General features: G+C 32.3%; 2 protein-coding genes across 3 annotated transcripts in view; one reads left to right on the top strand and one right to left on the bottom strand.

Moving 5' to 3' along the window:
• The window catches only part of LOC122627246 (zwei Ig domain protein zig-8-like), a 304,977-nt gene that overhangs the window by 160,466 nt on the left and 127,011 nt on the right, over window positions 1-17,500 (top strand). The window lies entirely within an intron of this gene.
• On the bottom strand, window positions 6,145-9,362 carry LOC122627245. The gene has a single exon (XM_043808249.1). The coding sequence runs from the start codon at window positions 9,083-9,085 to the stop codon at window positions 7,826-7,828; it is 1,260 nt and encodes a 419-aa protein (XP_043664184.1). The 5' UTR covers window positions 9,086-9,362; the 3' UTR covers window positions 6,145-7,825.

The following is a 17,500-nucleotide window of genomic DNA, read 5'->3' as shown; positions in this document are numbered from 1 at the left end:
AGAGAGAAGCCTGCGTAACGCCGGATATATAGTGTGTCTCGGGACGCAATTACACGTGCGATGATCAACACGACGTTGTAACGATGTGATTAGAGTGGAATATGCTCTTCGTATCCAAGACCCAATCTACAAGACAGCCAATAACTCCCTCTCTACTGCATCTTTTATACTTTAAAATAACGTTAGAAAAAAAAAAATGTAATAGAAAAAGAAAGAGGAAAAAAACAGAAAAAAAGCAAAAACCAACAAGAACAACAACAATATCAAAACACAGATAAGTAAGTTGCTCGCGAATATACGTATATAAAAGTTTCTATATAGAATAATTATAACTTTTCGATGATGTAATAATACATGAAACTATAGTTGAATGTATTATACGATTGTATGTATTGTAGAAATGCATTTTAGGTTGCAGTTGATATATCTATCTAGTGGGAATATGAATATACTTTGTTGTAAATAATTTTATAATGATATTTGTGTTAACCAGAGTGTATCATTATCAATTAAAATTCCTTACTTAACCTTGAACCTATTTAAATTGAGTATACCATCTATCTTGTTAATAAATATTGTTAAATATTGAATTTGATATTTGATATATAATGTCAAGTAGATGAATATATATATATATATATATATATATATATATACGTGTGTGTATACATACACAGTGTCTTAATATAAAATATTCACCATGTGACGAAAGACCGCCGAGACGAGAAAGTTAATTTTGTTTTCGACAGGGATGAGACACGTCCTTATCATAAATTCACTTATCATAAATCATTAATCTTCGAACTAACCCCATAAAAGGAGTAGCAACACTATTGAAAATATTTTAAAGAAAAATTAAAAGATGATTTCGAATGATATGCTGCTTTACCCTTGTTACCATTTAAGTTTTATATATATAATATATATTATATTTATTTATAAATATTATATATATATATATCGTATAATATCAAAAGAGAAAATGTCTCTTCGATTTGAACGTCGTAAGTCTTTGGGAGAGGCGCAGCTTTTAATTAAAAGTTCTCACAGAATCAAGAAAGAAGAAGAAGAAGAAGAAGAAGAAGAAGAAGAAGAAGAAGAAGAAGAAAAGAAGAAGAAGGAATAGAAGTAGAAGTAGAAGAAGAGGAAGTAGTAGAAGCAAAACTTTTACAGTAAGTTCGCGAAAAAGGGTTCACCTTGGTCTACGTTTGATATAAGTACCTACATATAATAATTCTAGTGGCAGCGATTCGACTGATTTATTTGACGTTCTAATTAGAACGGTCATTCGGAGTATGGTCGGGTTTTCCGAAAAAAAAAGAAAAAGAAAGAAAGAAAAGAGAGAGAGAGAGAGAGAGAGAGAGAGAGAGAAAGATAGAGAAAAAATTTAATCCGATAAAACATTTCGATTAAATGAAATGTGTAAACTGTGAGATGTGTACGCGTTTAAATGGGTACCCAATGGGTAAAATTTCGAATTTTAGTTTGTTCAAATGAACGCGGACGCGATTGGCCAATATTTGAATGTGCGCTTGTTTGTCACAGAATTTTACACCGATTCGATTTGTCAAACAAATTCGATTTTTCATATATTTACTGACTTACTTATAACCTTTGATGCAACTTCTTTTTTCTCTATTTTTTTTCTTCTTTTTTCATTTTTCAATCTTCTCTTTTTTTTTAATTAAAAAAAATTTTTTTTTAACGAAGCTTTAAAAAAAAGATGAAAAGAGAGAGAGAGAGAGAGAGAGAGAGAGAGAAAGAGAAGAAGGGAGAAATAATAGAGGGAGAGAGAAAGAAGAAGGAAATAATAGAGTGCGAGATCGTGTTAACCTTTCATGGTTTAACAGGCATCGATCATTCACGCCTCGAAACGAGTTAGAGCACGGAAATTCATTAAACTTGGACCACTTCTTCCTTAACAAGTATACCCAAACCAATTGTCTATTCGCTTCTATTTCAAACATGGCTTTGTTATAATCGAAGGCATGAATTCAAAACTTCTTCGTCTTTCGCATTTACACGATTTTCTTCCCTCGATACGTTTTCTGTCAATCTTTTATCGATTATTAATTTGCAATCCGAGATAAACGAAACGAGGAAACATCGGAAACGATATAATTTCGTTCGAGATAACGTCGAGCTCGATTTATGAAATAATAAAAAATATAATTGCATCAATTTACATCATCTATACCGTATTTTTATCATAATTAAGTTTAATTAAAATCGAACGATTACAATGAAAGAATAGTTATTATTATAAAATTATTATCGGACATCATTGAATGATACCATTGACGTATGTTTATTACGATTGAATTAATTGTTTCAATAAAGTTTGTTTTTTTATCGGCGTATCGATTGGACGGTAATAATACGGGTTGATACGTGATTATCAAAATCTTGGAGGATTAATTCGAATTCGTCATTTTTTTTCTATTTCTTTTTCGTCTTCTTCTTTCTCTTTTATATAACTATATCGAATAATACGTATTTTCGATGGAACAAGACACGACCCATTATTCTCTCTATGTCCATAAGTCTATTGGTACGACTGGACCCAAGTAAGAGATTAGAACCTGAAGGAGAGAAAGAGATAGAGAATGAGGACTAGCGTATCTCGTGGGTGGTTCGCGGTATTTAGGAATAAATTGACCTACGTCGCCGTCGGCGGTTGTTTATTTTCGAAATTAAATTGAATTGGCCCATAACTTGGCGGTCTATTAGCCCTGGGGAGCAGGCTAGTTTGCTCGTAAATCTCCGGAGTATCGGACTGGGGTGGCGGCACCACGGGGATTCCGCGGGATGAAGAAGGGGAGGGAGTTGGAGAGGGGGTGTGCTTGCTCTCGAAGGGTGGTACGAGGGTGGTAGCTTCGACTAGGGGTGTGGGGATTCGATTCGCTACCGACAATGCGTCCGGAAGCTCCCAGGAAATACATGGGCGTGGTGCCGAGATAAATGTACTCTTGCATTTGCATACTTACGTATCGCGAATGAGAGAGATCGTGTACGTGTGTCTGAGAGTAAAAGAGAGATAGACAGAGAGAAAGGTATAATCCTTTTTTTGAAGTACATATTCGATAGTACTATTCGTGATATATCGTCCAGTTAACCGATGTGTTTCTTTAACATTGATTTTTATTCAAAAAAACTTTGATGTCAAAATAATATTATTCGATTTGTACTCTTTGACTTGTATACTTTGATGGATATAAACGAACTCATTAAATAGTTGATAGTAGAACGTGTGTCTACATCTTTATATATATATATATATATATATATATATATATATATATATGTATGTATGTATGTATTTATATATCTATATAATGTGATAAGGAAATAAAAGTCATTTTCATTATAAATTCCTCGCATAGCGAGGAATAATTGATTGATCTAACGAGTGGAAGACTTGTCATAGGAAACTTCATTTTTCATTTGGCACAATGACACATTATGTATGCGTCAGATTGATTCAATATCCAAATTTTTTCTTATTACTTCGCTGGTAATCACCGGTCGTTTTGTTCCCCTTTTAAAGTAGCGTGAATACTTTCCTTCGTGTTATCGATCAACCATATCGAAAGATAAAATGATAACGTTATCGGTAATCCAAGGTTTTCCTTAGGTTCTTTACATGCGCGCTCGCGTGCCGAAACATCGCTTTCCCTCTCTCTTTCTCTCTCTCTCTCTCTCTCTCTCTCTCTCTCTCTCTCTTTCTCTCTGTTTTTTTTTGTTCTTATTTCCTAAGATCGATAAATTACAACTAGGAGGACGGAATTAATTTCGGATTAGGAACAAAGTTATTTGTCACGAGTCGCGTCGAAAATATTTCGATCTGCCAGCAAAATAAGGCTCCACCTCCTCTTACCGTATATTTCCCTTTCCCTTTTTATTGGATACCTTTTTATTTCGAATCATCGATCATTCGTACATTGAAGGGATCGTAAGGTGTGAAATATACACAGGCGGAAAATGTATCGTTTTATTTCCTACTATTTTATTTTGTCATTTTTTTTTCTATAAGATATATACACATACACACACACACACATATATATATATATATATTCAATGGATACTTTAGAATCATTGATCTCAACTCGTACAAACCAAAAATATTTTCTCCCGCGCAGATATAAAATATTAAAAACATAAAAGATGTACATATATAAATGAAAAAAATATATATATAAAAGAATATATATATATTAATATATGAACGATCATAAATCACACATCTCCAAGAAATAATACATTTGTTAAAGATATTTCAAATATAGATCACAAGACACAAGAAACAACACTCGATACGAAATTCCAATACGAACTCGAGCAATACGCGAAAGAGAAAGAGAGACAGAGCAGAGGAAAAATTTATTTATCTGGCCGTTCTTGCTTATCAAGATTCTGCGTGGGTAGAACGAGACTTGTGGAAAGGGAGGAAGTCTACAGGGGTGTAGGGAGAAAATGGAGGGAGAATAGTAGTAAGGGGCGTGTAAGTTTTGCCTCTCTTTCTGCAACAGCGCACTCGCATCCTTGGTCGACCTTGTTTCCCTCGCAATCTTCTTAGACCGAAGGTTATTTGCTTTGTCGCATTAAAGGGCTCTCTCTCTCTCTCTCTCTCTCTCTCTCTCTCTTCTTTTTTCCTTTCTTCTTCTTTAGCTGTTCTGAAATATTGCATCTTAAAACTTGAAGCACGCGACTTCAACGCCCAACTCTACTCTCTTTCTCTCTGTCTCTCTCTCTGTCTCTGTCTCTGTCTCTCTCAATTGTTGTCAAAATATTTTCTACTTTAAGAAACGAAATGACCCTTCGTCAAATTAAAACGTTAAAGTATAAAGGAAAAGAATTGCTCGTATCCTTTTTAAAATAAAAATGATCGACGTTATTACGTATTTATGTATGTATTTATGTGTGTATATATGTATGTATGTATGTACGTATGTATGTATGTATGTATAAATCTATTTATTTCTTAATGAAATTTTTGAAAATATTACTTTTGTTCCATGACTTCTATGCGACCGATCGTTACTCGTATAAAATTATATTTCCTAATAAAATAATTGTTTCGTTAATTTTATTATATAATTTGATTCAGAGAATATTTTCTCTCTCTCCCTCTCTCTCTCTCTCTCTCTCTCTCTCTCTCTCTCTTCCTTTTTTCATATTAAAGTAATAAATATTGGAACGTATTAAATTTTAATCGTCATAATTCATTTTTTCTTTCTTTTTTTCTCTTTTCTTTTTTTTTTTTTGAAATACTGAAATATGACTCTTTCGAGAGACTTCTCGATTGATAGGATAATTATTTCGTAATTTTTTTTTTGTCTTTCTTTTTTTTTTTGCTTCATCGAAACGAATATTACGAGTTTAATTATTTTATTTAATTATATATTCGGATCAATAGTAAAGTGAAAAGGGTAATAATTTTTAAATTGCAAATATATTGGAAACATGAAAAAAAAGAAAGAAAATGACCCAAAGAGATATACGGATTCGTAACTAACATTCGATTGAACTGTTTCTACAGGTTTTCGTTTTAAATTTAACTCTCTTAGATACTTGTACTTCTTTATTACTCTCCTTCTCTCTCATTTTATCTCTCTCTCTCTCTCTCTCTCTCTTTCCTTTTCTGGTAGAGCTATCCGTATGTTACTTGTCAGCGATCGTTAAACTCTTTTCGACCTCTCAAAAAGTTCTCGAACTTGTCGGCAACGCGTAGAAAATGTTGGATTCTTCGAATTTAACGATCAAACTTGTACACTTCTTCTTTAGAAGTATGATGCGAACGATTGGTATTGCACGAACAATTATCAAAAGGATTATTTATTCTTTAAAAAAAAAAAAAAAAGAAGAAATCGTCCGACAATAAGAATTATTAGTAATGAAACAATTTTTCGTTAAATTTGTTTGTAACTTATTAAAAAAAAAAAAAAAAAAAAATAAAGAAACAATTGTTAGTAATAAGAAACAATTTGTCATTAAATTTATTTGTAATTTATTTATGAAAAAAAGAAAACAAAGAAACAATATACAGGGATACCAAAGCATAAGAATATTATTATTCAAATTGACCATATAATTTTTCAACTCTTGTACATAAATAAATATATATATACATATATATATTGAATAAATATATAGAATAATTATATTGAATAATCATAAAATCAATATTATATTAATATTAATAATCTTCATAAATCAGTCTCCCTTGAATCTATCTACGATGATATTCTAAGTATCTACAACGTGTATATCCAATTTCTCTCATTAGGAACAATTCCTCGTTATTGTGATATCGATATCACGTCGATCGATGCAACCTCGTATAAATTGCATTCAATATATAAGTACGTACGTACGTACAACTACGTACGTACGAATCTATGCATATATGTATGTATGCATGTATCCACCACGTAGACTCGATTTTATGGAATATGATACCACGCTTGAAGGCTACACCAGAATGCACCTCCATACATAATATATCTATTATATATTATATATTATGTCCGTATACGTACATAAGTAAGTATCTATACTACGCATATATCTATACATATTTACATACAGACATATAATACTTTCGATTTTCTACGATGTAATGAAATTTTCTCGCGAAAGTGCTTTTTCGTGTTTTCTCTACGTGTATTACAATTGTAGCTAAACTTCACGATAAGTTACCAACACTTTTACAATTAAAATCGTTACACGTTAATATTCACCCTTGTTGATGTCTAATCTTAAATGCATTCACTCTCTCTCTCTCTCTCTCTCTCTCTCTCTCTCTCTCTCTGTCTCTCAAACTCATATATTTTTTACTTCTTATCGTTTATCTCAACTCGTTCGCAAATATGATCGTACATAAGAGGTAAGAAAATTGAACGAGGAGTTGCACTGTCTCTCTCTCTCTTTCTCTCTATCTCTCTCTCTCTCTCTCTCTCTATTTTTTTTATTTTTTCATAGCAAAAGGTAAAGGAAATTTTTGACGGGCGGGAAGGGAGGTAAGCCCGTTTGAAATTCAGGCTACGACGTGATAAACGAATTTCCTACGAGTCGCGCGCGCCAAGACGCACGCGGAAAAATATATGGAAATGACAAAGTTCTTTTTTTTATTTTTTTTCTTTTATTTTTTTTTCCTCGAAGCACGGTGGTAACCACGGTGGTAAAGCACGGGTACGCCTTTATTTGAAAGGCAGATACCAACTTGAGTCTCCTCTATCGCTACGTTCGAAAGAATAATAATTTTTGCGCGTCCTCAAACTTCTCCTTTTTTACTTTGATCCCGAAGGTAAAACGCTTTGTTCGATGTATTCGATAGACGTGGCCGTCAACTTTTAAACGAGTTTTTTCTTTTTTTTTTTCTTTTTCTATTTTTTTTTTTTGTTTGAAGTCTTCATTTTCCTTCTCTCTCTATCTTTCTCTACGACAAAAAAGTAGATTGGCGAATATCGATACTTTTTTATAATAAAAATTTGTAAAAGATTCTAATTTTATTTGGTCTTTGCTTTTTTCTTTTTTATTCTTTTTATTATCCCCTTCGTGAAACTCTCTCCGAACATTTTTCTCAACGAGTAGTAATAAAAGAGAGAAAAAGAAAAAGGAAGAAAAAAAAAACACCTTAAAAAAAGTACGACAAACATAGTGAAAAATTCTTGACGCTAGAGTTCTTGACGGACATATTATCAATTATCGATATCATCATCTCCCTCTCATTGTTATCTACTACATTGACAAACACATTTTATCACATAATTCTTATCACTTAATCAAACAATCAATTAGTATTTCGAAACATTCGATAGAATTATGACAAAATTTTGTTGAAACATCCGAGTTTCTTCAAATCGATTAAAATGTTTGCCAAAGCTATCGTGATTTTATCACCGCCAGATTCGATGACTATGTTCGCTAAGTCTTCCATCTTCTTATTCAAGATGTCGGGTAATGGTGGAAGATCTTCGTTCATAAGCGTATGTAAAAAGTAAGAGCATACGGTGTAACCAAATAATGCATGTTCGACGTAATCGTTCCAAAATGCTTCGAATGAATATTTCTCTAAATTCGTAAGACCGTTCTCCTTTAGACATCTCGTTAATTCATCGTGATAGGTCCTCAATACTATTGGTAAGTTCTCGCATTTGACTTGATTCGAACAAGAGAGACAAAGAAACGTCGAAAGATCGATCGCAGGCGATCCATATCGGATTAAAGCGAAATCGATCAGCATCACTCGCGTGTCTTTCTCATCTTTTTTAAATAACATATTATTAATCGTAAGATCACCGTGACATAATACCGCCAATGGTTCGACTGGTTCGATAGTTTTCAATAATATTTTACGATAAGCGTTTTTCAAACATTCCTCGAGTTTATCGCAAAAATTATTGTCGTAATTAATTTTTCGCAAATAATTTATGGGCCTACAGGTAACGTGATTTAATAAATAAACATAATGACTGTTCGGATCGTTATCGTTAGCGTCGTATCGGCATTCCTTGATTGTTTCGATAAATCCAACAAATTTTTCGGGATGTTTTTCCTTCATGACGTATCCCTTCGCGTGAAATCTAGCGATTTCTTTCATAACAGGAAGAATATCGTCTAACGGTATATCGACCTTTTTCGGATGTATCTTATAACCTTTAGTAGTTATATCTTCTAAAACCAAGGTCGCTCCGAAGAGATCATTCTCGTTGGTGTAATAACATTTTGGAATATTATCGCCCTCCGTTGCATAATTACGATAGAAAATAATTTCGTTGTAAAATTGATCGTTCGCTCTCATTAACTGTTGCACTGCCTCGGTCGTTATTGGCGTCTTTGCGACTAATCGCATGATTATTGTTTTCTCCTTATTCTTATTCGTTTTATTCTTATTTTGGAAATCGTTATTATCATTAATCCAAAACTTTATCCTCATATAAAATGTACCGGAGAAAAATATAGAATCGTTTGGTCGTTCCAACTCGTACTCGTATTTGTAATAATCATCGCGCAGATAACTCATCAATTTAGGTACGAGGGCCTTGAAATGTTCTTTGATTTTATTTTCTACGTCGGACATTTTCTCACTGATTATACGGATATGTATGTATGTATGTATGTATGTATGTATGTATGTATGTATGTATGTAATATGTATGGTACGTGTATAACTTCCTTAATTGTTTATATTCACGTTTATTTATTTAATTCGCAATAAACGAACAGTTCAGAAACAAGAAAGACACAATTTTATACTTATACGTTTCCTTTATACGAACGAACTATGAGAATCTAATTAACTTTATCTTTTCGTTTATTCGATTAACACTTATGCACAAAATTATTGTGTGTGTATATATATATAAATATATATAGAGACGAACTATGTGGGTATGTCCCGTTACGAAAGTCGACCGACGAATGACGACGATTCTACGTCGTTACCATTTACATACATCTGTAACCATGAAAAAAAGGAAACAAATAGACAGAGAGAGAGAGAGAGAGAGAGAGAGAGAGAGAGAGAGAGAGAGAGAGAGAGAGAGAGAGAGAGAGAGGAGAGAGAGAGAGAGAGAGAGAGAGGAAAGGTACCGAGTAGATTAGTTAGAGTGGGAGAAGAACGTCTAGTTTATAAATCAGTGGTGTAGTTATATATGTTAAATATTTTTTGTATGTTAAACATTTTGCAATCTTGCGAAAAGAATTAGTGACGCTGTTAATGCATTTACAACTTTTTAGAAAAACCTCCCTCTTTTGTTATTAAAAGCTTTTTATCTTGTGTATATACATATACATGTGTGTGTGTATGTGTGTGTATGTATATTTGAGCTTAAAATGGCAGATTAAATATATTTCTTTTTATTCTTTCTTTCTGTTTACTTTTTTTTTTGATTTGTAATAACTACAATCACAATTGTTAGGGAAACGTTAATTGTTAAATTTTTCTTTTTCTGTTTTATATGTAATATAAATTTACCTGTATCTATTTTCAAACATATCATGTCAATTTAACAGGTATGTACATATTTAATATATAGTAGAAATAGATAACTAGATACAGATTTCTACGATTAAATATACATATCTTCATTAGTTATATCCTCATTACGAAACGATAAAGTAAGATAAAGTTTTATCTGTCTTGAGTATATATCGGCGAGTCATTACGAAATATGATAAAAAAATGTATATATATATATACATAAATAAAACAATTAATCTTCATTTAAAAAAAGAAAAGAGAATAAGATAAGAATATTTACAAAGTGTTGACATATTAATCAGAGTTTAAATATTGGATATACGAAATTAACATAATTGCAATATGCAATAAGACACAAGTGATGTATATAATGGAAATGAATTTAATGATAGGTTTTACTACGAACGTTTAATATAACTTAAAAAAGAGAAGAATTATGATTCTCGATGATTTTCTTATCATTATATCGGATATTTAAAATAAAACGTTATCAAAAAAAATTTTTCATGGAAAAAAAATTACTTGTCTTTTCTTTCACGTAGAATATATTTGCAATTATAACAAATGTATGCTCTTATAAAAAAAAAAATTTTTCCAAAATTTCTAAAACTTCGTTTCAAACCTAACAAACAAACATTACAATAAGACGAATGACGTACAAATAAATCATCGGATTCTCTTATACGATTGCAAAATTAGTATCTACAAATTTACAAAGATAAGAAATTCTCGATCGTTCATACGAATGTTTCAACTAATTGATTGAATTAATGCACGATTATTACATTTTATACATTCATTATGTCGTCCGATAAAGACAAATTTATGCGTCTTGTCTTGCAAAAATAGTATGGGAAGATATCGTGATACAAACAATGTTGTCTTTGAAACCAAAGTCGAAAGAAAGAAAGAGAGAGAGAGAGAGAGAGAGAGAGAGAGAGAGAGACATACATAAACATCGTAGTACACCAGGATACGATTCATATAGATACAACTTTCATTATTTATTTATTTTTTTCATTCCAGGTCGTACATACGTACGTTCATATGTTGTTTTAAATTCTTAGAAATAATCGATGGTCGTCCTTAGTACGTCAAATAATAAACCATCTTAAACATTCGATCAAGGATATAAAGACAGTAATAGTTTCGACGTCAAAGTGAGAACATCTTTCGATATTAACGAGTATAACAATGTTAGCATTATATTTGATCTTATGGCACGTAACACCGTCAAAAATACATTACATCGATTCGATACATTGGATTAGTTTCAATAATAATTATTAAATAAAGTGTGAAATGTCGCAGATGTACGAAAAAAAGAAGAGAGAAATAATCCACGAGCGTAATGTGCAAGTAATACTACAGAAATATTTTCTTAATTTATCTTGTAGGACAAAAGTCGAACGAACGAATGAATGAACGAATGAATTTATGAATGAACGAACGAATGAATAAATGAACGAACAAACGAAAATCAAACGAAGATGAATCATTTTATCGTTAAAATTCGATCGTTTTATCGTTTACTTGCTTGTATCGATTTAATATTTATAATAACTGGAAGATATAAGACCCTCCTCCCTTCTCCCTTCTCCCTTCTCCCTCCTCCCTCTTCACCCGGTCAGAAACAGTCATCCTCTTGATCCGTCGACCATTTCAACGTTTTCTTTTCTCTTTCTCATTCGTCTTGAGAATCTCTTGACGTGGTTCTAACCTCTCAAATAGAAGAAATAAACGATCTAGAGAAAGAAAGAAAGAAAGAAAGAAAGAAAGAAAGAAAGAAAGAGACAACGTGCGACAACGCGAAAGAGAAAGAGAGAAAGAGAGAGAAAACAAAAGGAAATAACAGGAAACCTACTTCTACGAAGACGATTTTCAAGGAACAATACGTGGTGAACGCGGCGTGACTACTTCGTCGAAGGAGAAAAGGAAGGAGAGGGTTGAGAGGAGAAAAAAGTTAACGCGAGGATTAAGAGGATTGAGAGAGGAGGAGGAGAAGAAGAAGAAGAAGAAAGAGTGGGTAAGGGGGATGAGGTTGATAGAAAAGTAAGAGAGAAAAGAAAAGAAGAAGAAGGAGGAGGAAGATAGGGAGGAGAATGAGAAGGAGAAGGTGGAGGGGGTGGACAAGGAGGAGGACAGAGATCTAGAAAGGCAAAGAGCGGGAAAAATCGCCTTCTTGGCTTCCACTACGGAAAAATTAACTGAATTGGCCGCGCACGAGTGGCCCTCTCTTCCAACGTAGCGTTCGGATAAAGAATAAGGTGAAAAGAGTGAGTTTGTGTGAGAGAAAGAAAGAGAGAGAGAGAGAGAGAGAATGAGAGAGAAAGAAAGAGAGAGAGAGAGGAGTCAGGATGATTTTCGTGAGACGAAAGCTACGCTTTTCAGAAAGAGCATTTCTAAATGGAGACCGTCGAGAACTTGCACGAACCATAAATTCGTGTCCTCCGGGTACCACCTTCTTCTTCTTCTTCTTCTTCTTCTTCTTCTTCTTCTTCTTCTTATTCTTATTCTTATTCTTGTTCTTCTTCTTCTTCTTCGTTTTCGTCTTCGTCTTCGTCTTCCTCTTTTTCCTTGGTAATATATGTAAATAACACGGTCGTTCCTTCCGAACCGTCAAACCACGTCTACGCTATTCGTGCGAGTGGAAAACACGCAAAAGATCGTCCCCAGGAACGAATTTTGACCGAGCTTGTAATTTTTTCTTTTCTCTTCTTTTCATTTTTCTTTTTTTTTTTCTTTCTTTTTTTTTTTTTATCGTTTTGCTTCAGCTTCGTCTACCGACATCCTTCAAATCCGCGTGCGACCTTTCAATATTTTAATCCTCCAAAAGAGGGAAGGATTTCGGGGAGAGATGGTTGCGAAAGGAGAAAAGGAAAAGGAAAAAATAAAGAGAGAAAGATAGAGGAACTGGAAGTGAAAATGAAATAGAAAAGTAAAGGAGAAAAGAGACGGAAGGAAGAGAAATGAAACGTAATGGGAAATAAATAATATAGCGTTGTAAATTTTCGACAATATTTCAAATACGAAAATTTCATTCCCGTTTCTTGGTACAGATATATCGTATAAAGATTTCTCGTATGAAACTCTAAGTATTCCCAAGGACTGTCAATATTTACTCGACCACGAAATGGAAAAAGAGAAAAAGAGAGAAAAAGAGAGAGAGAGAGAGAGAGAGAGAGAGAGAAAATAAAATAAAATAAAAGTACTGAAATAAAGATGATAAAGGAAGAAAAGTACGTGGTCGTTCAGTTTTCTTTTTTTTTTCGTTTTCTCCAGTAGATAAAGTCACACGTTCTGCATAGAAAATCCACTTAGAAATATTGCATTTATTTTAAGAAAATTGTATCGAAAGAAAATAATAGAAGAGATAAAATAATATTTTTTTTCTTCTTTTTTCTTTTCTATCTTTTCTTTGTTTGTTCCTTTTTTTTTTGACAAGATCGAGATTAAACATTTTATCTCGATAGCAATGGAGAAACGATATTGATTTGCAAATCGTCCTGTGCACTCTACTCATTGATCTATTAAAACTTTGTCTATTTACTCATTCATATCGTTGGATATTTTCTTCCCTATCGGCTGATTCAGTTTTCGTTAAAAATTGCACCGTTCGTTCAACGAAATCCCGTTATAAAAATTATTTTTATCAGAGGTGAAGATTAACATTGTAAATTGACTTTGAGCTTCAACGTATAGTTCAACGACTCTTTTTCTTTTGTGTGTATGTGCGCATTCTTTCTTCTTCTTTATTTTTGTTCTTTTTCTTTTTCTTCAGTTGATTATATTTCGTTGAATACTTTATTTCATGCTACATTCATGCCGCGTTTCGTTTCGTTCTTATCAAACGTCTAATTAAAATCAAGCTGTCATCTTATCCACATTGTTTCACTACTTTCTTTTTTTCTCTCCGTATTTACTTATTATTATATAAAATTTTGACGTGGAAATACGAGAAATGTAATATGTACGAACGAAGATATAATATATTTGATTTATGATTCATATAATAAATATCGTAACTAGTTCACGGCAATGATCTATCTTTGAAAATATCATAAATCCTCATATATATCATCATTGCTATTCGGTACATCCTATCTCTCTCATACCTTTGTGAAAATTTCACATAAACAACGGTGTCGTTTCTTTCACCTTATAAACTTTGTTAAACGTTATTAACATCATTTATTACGATGAATTACATTTTATTGACATAAAATGTCATTAAAACATAATATAAAAGAAAAAGGTTGTTTACCTCGATACATCGAACTTGTTATTCAACGTTTTCATTATTAAATTAATTCAAAAAGTTTTTAATTATTAATTGTTTCGTTTTACCATATATATATATATATATATATATATATATATATATATGTATGTATGTATGTATGTATATCGTTCCTTGTGAATGAATCTTCGTTAACGTTATTATTTCTCGGTAGTCGTATCTTATCTTCGTGCCCGCGCGCGAATATTATCTTTTGTATACCTCGCGCGATAGAATATACAGCATAAATTAACCATAAATTACATTCTACCTGGTTATGTCGGTAGGTATAATAATAATCCCCAGGCGTAGAATACGCTTAACTTTTTCGTACTTTGCGTTTACACGATCTTTATTTTAACTAAAAAAACAAAAAGAAAAGCAAAAAAAAGCAAAGAAAACGAAAAAACAAAAAAGAAAACAATAAACTTGTTAAAAGGATTGCTGTCAAGTTAAATAAGAATTCTATTCTCGTACAATAGCATCGTTTAGAAAATTAATAATATAAACATTCAATTTGACAAATTGAAAATATCGTTTGAGCAATCACTTTCGATTTTTATCGGAAGAAATCAAAGACAAGAATAATTATGACGTTGTTAGAATTATATCGAAACGATAGACTGTACGAACTACTGTATTATTATTATTATTATTATTACTATTATTATTATTATTATTATTATCATTATTTCGTATGAGTAGATAACTATTATTTTCTAAATGAAATGCACGCCTCCAAATCGTAGATGTAAATCGGAATCGAATCGACGAAGAGCTGACACAGCGAGCCACATCGAACGGAGGTCAGGCTGTTGCAATAACTAAAGAAAAAAAAAAGAACAAAAAAGAACAAAGGATTGGAAAGAAAAGATTTTGCGAATGTGCATACGAAGAATTTCGACTTCGAATATTTTTCGCTTACACCTGAACCTCGGCGCAACGAATCGAGTTACATAAATCATGTTATTGGCCAAAAAAAACTAACAGTCGTCACTTTTAGAATCTATGTACGTATCAAATCAGAGAAAAAGAGAGAGAGAGAGAGATTTGATTACTTTATTTAATAAAAGTTAACGCAAATTTCAAAAAATATTCGACGAGTCACCGAGTCACAAACTCACAGCAGTTCTAATTCCTAATAAAAGGCAAAAATAATTTTGCAATGAGATTTACAACGGCATGAACGATTCTTCGCCAAAGAAAAAGAAAAAATTAGAACAGAAGAAGAAATGTGACAGAACGAAAGGGAATAAAGTTTCTCGAATAAATTTTCTACAGTAATTTTTAAATTTTGATCGTTTAGTCTGTAGATCGTTGTTATTAACAGAGAGCAAACTCTCCCGAAGCGATAACGAGAGATTATTGTCTAAAAGCCAGGAATAATATCCTTTACGTTTAGCGTCGAGTACTCATTAGGTTAATGAGTCCTCGGATACGCGTACACTGTGTCGCTATATTTCTCTCTCTCTCTCTCTCTCTCTCTCTCTCTCTCTCTCTCTCTCTCTCTCTCTTTCTCTCTGTCCGTCTCTTATACTCTTCTCGTTGCATTATATCAAAAGGATTGAACACTCTTATATGATGAAAATTTAATGGGCCATACAGAATTTCCATTTTATTCGAGATGTTCCATCAAGTAGATTCTCTTTGTAAGACGAGTTTGATAATAAAAGAAAAATAATTTTAGGTTCGTCGTTATAGTTTAATGAAAATACAAAGGCATTAGAAATTAATCAACGCGTAATATTGAAACGAGTCGGTAGATCATCCATTGTATTTTAGAATCGTACGTTTTAATCATATTTATAAAACACAGACAAATAAATATAATGTTAATACTTGTTATATTATTTAGACGAAATAAGCTTCGGTTGTATCTTAATTAGTATTGTTATCCGGAACAATTTCATGAGCTCAAACGAAGTGAAATAGAATTTCTATTTCTCGACGAGTTCACTAGACTTTCTCAAATGGCGAATTATATCTCTCGAAAAGGTGAAAAGGAGGTGTACTGCCATGTGGGTGCCATATTGCTGAATATAATTCGTTGATTCTCTTTCCACGAAAGGCTCCTAATGGCGCGGTAATTGACTCGTTCAACAAATTCCTCTAACAATTTACTTCGTATCGTATAAATTAACAAAGGAAATACTACAGTATAGAGCATTAAAGTGCAGGTATACGTGTTCTTCTCTAATCGTATTTCAACTTCAAATAAAATTTTCAATAAACTAAAGAATGTTTCCAACCATAACAACGTCTCTTTCTTTCTTTCTTTCTCTCTCTCTCTTTGCGTTATTTTTCGTTATTATATTTTTATAACGTTGAGAGAAAAAAAAAAGAAACAAACAAACAAAAAGAAGAGCGAAAAGTGATATAACGAAGACGGCGTTACGCAGATCGTATCGATCGAAAATAAAAATTAATCTGACCGTGGAGTATGGCAAATCGATTCCTTAATAAATCGTGCTTGGGGGATCATAAATAATCTGGCCGTTTCTGTTCGACGCGAGAGATAGCGGCCAAACGACACGACAAAGAAATATGATAGCCAACGGTCGAGCTTATTTATCGACGAAATCCACTCCGAATGGCAGCCTATCCCTCTGCCTTCTTCCTTTCCTCTTTTCGAAGATATTTCGAGTATTTCCAAGAGTTCGTTAAAATATACCAACGATATTTATATATTTCCTTTTATCATTAGCAATAATTTTACTTTTTACTCCAACAGATATATGGTTAATATATTTATTCGAAATTATTTTTTTTCTCTCTGATAAGCGATAAAAATATTCAATAAGATTTATTTATTTTTGTTAATGTTTTAATATTATTTGAAAGAGAGAGAGAGAGAGAGAGAGAGAGAGAGACTATATTTTGTGAAAAAAAAAAAGAAAAACTATCGTACCTTTGATTAAACATCGAATTGAAACTTTTTTTACAGAAATTTTTAACTGGTTTTCTCTCTTTTCCAAAGGGAATTATTTCAATACTTTTTTATTTTTATTTTTAATTTTTAATATTTTTTTCTTTCAAAAAAAAAAAGGTGAGAGAGGAAAAAAGCCAGAAAGAGACAGAATTCGTTTTGTATAAATTTTTCTACGACTACGAAAGAATTAAATGAACCGTTTTGTAAAAATTATTATGTGAAAAGACCGCTTCTAAAAATCAATGGTGACAATCGTCTCTCTCTCTCTCTCTCTCTCTCTCTCTCTCTCTCTCTCTCTCTCTCT

This window comes from Vespula pensylvanica, chromosome 2, assembly GCF_014466175.1.
Source record: "Vespula pensylvanica isolate Volc-1 chromosome 2, ASM1446617v1, whole genome shotgun sequence".
NCBI lineage: Eukaryota > Metazoa > Arthropoda > Insecta > Hymenoptera > Vespidae > Vespula > Vespula pensylvanica.
The sequence above is the reverse complement of the archived record's forward strand: the minus strand, read 5'-3'. Positions and strand labels throughout refer to the sequence as shown.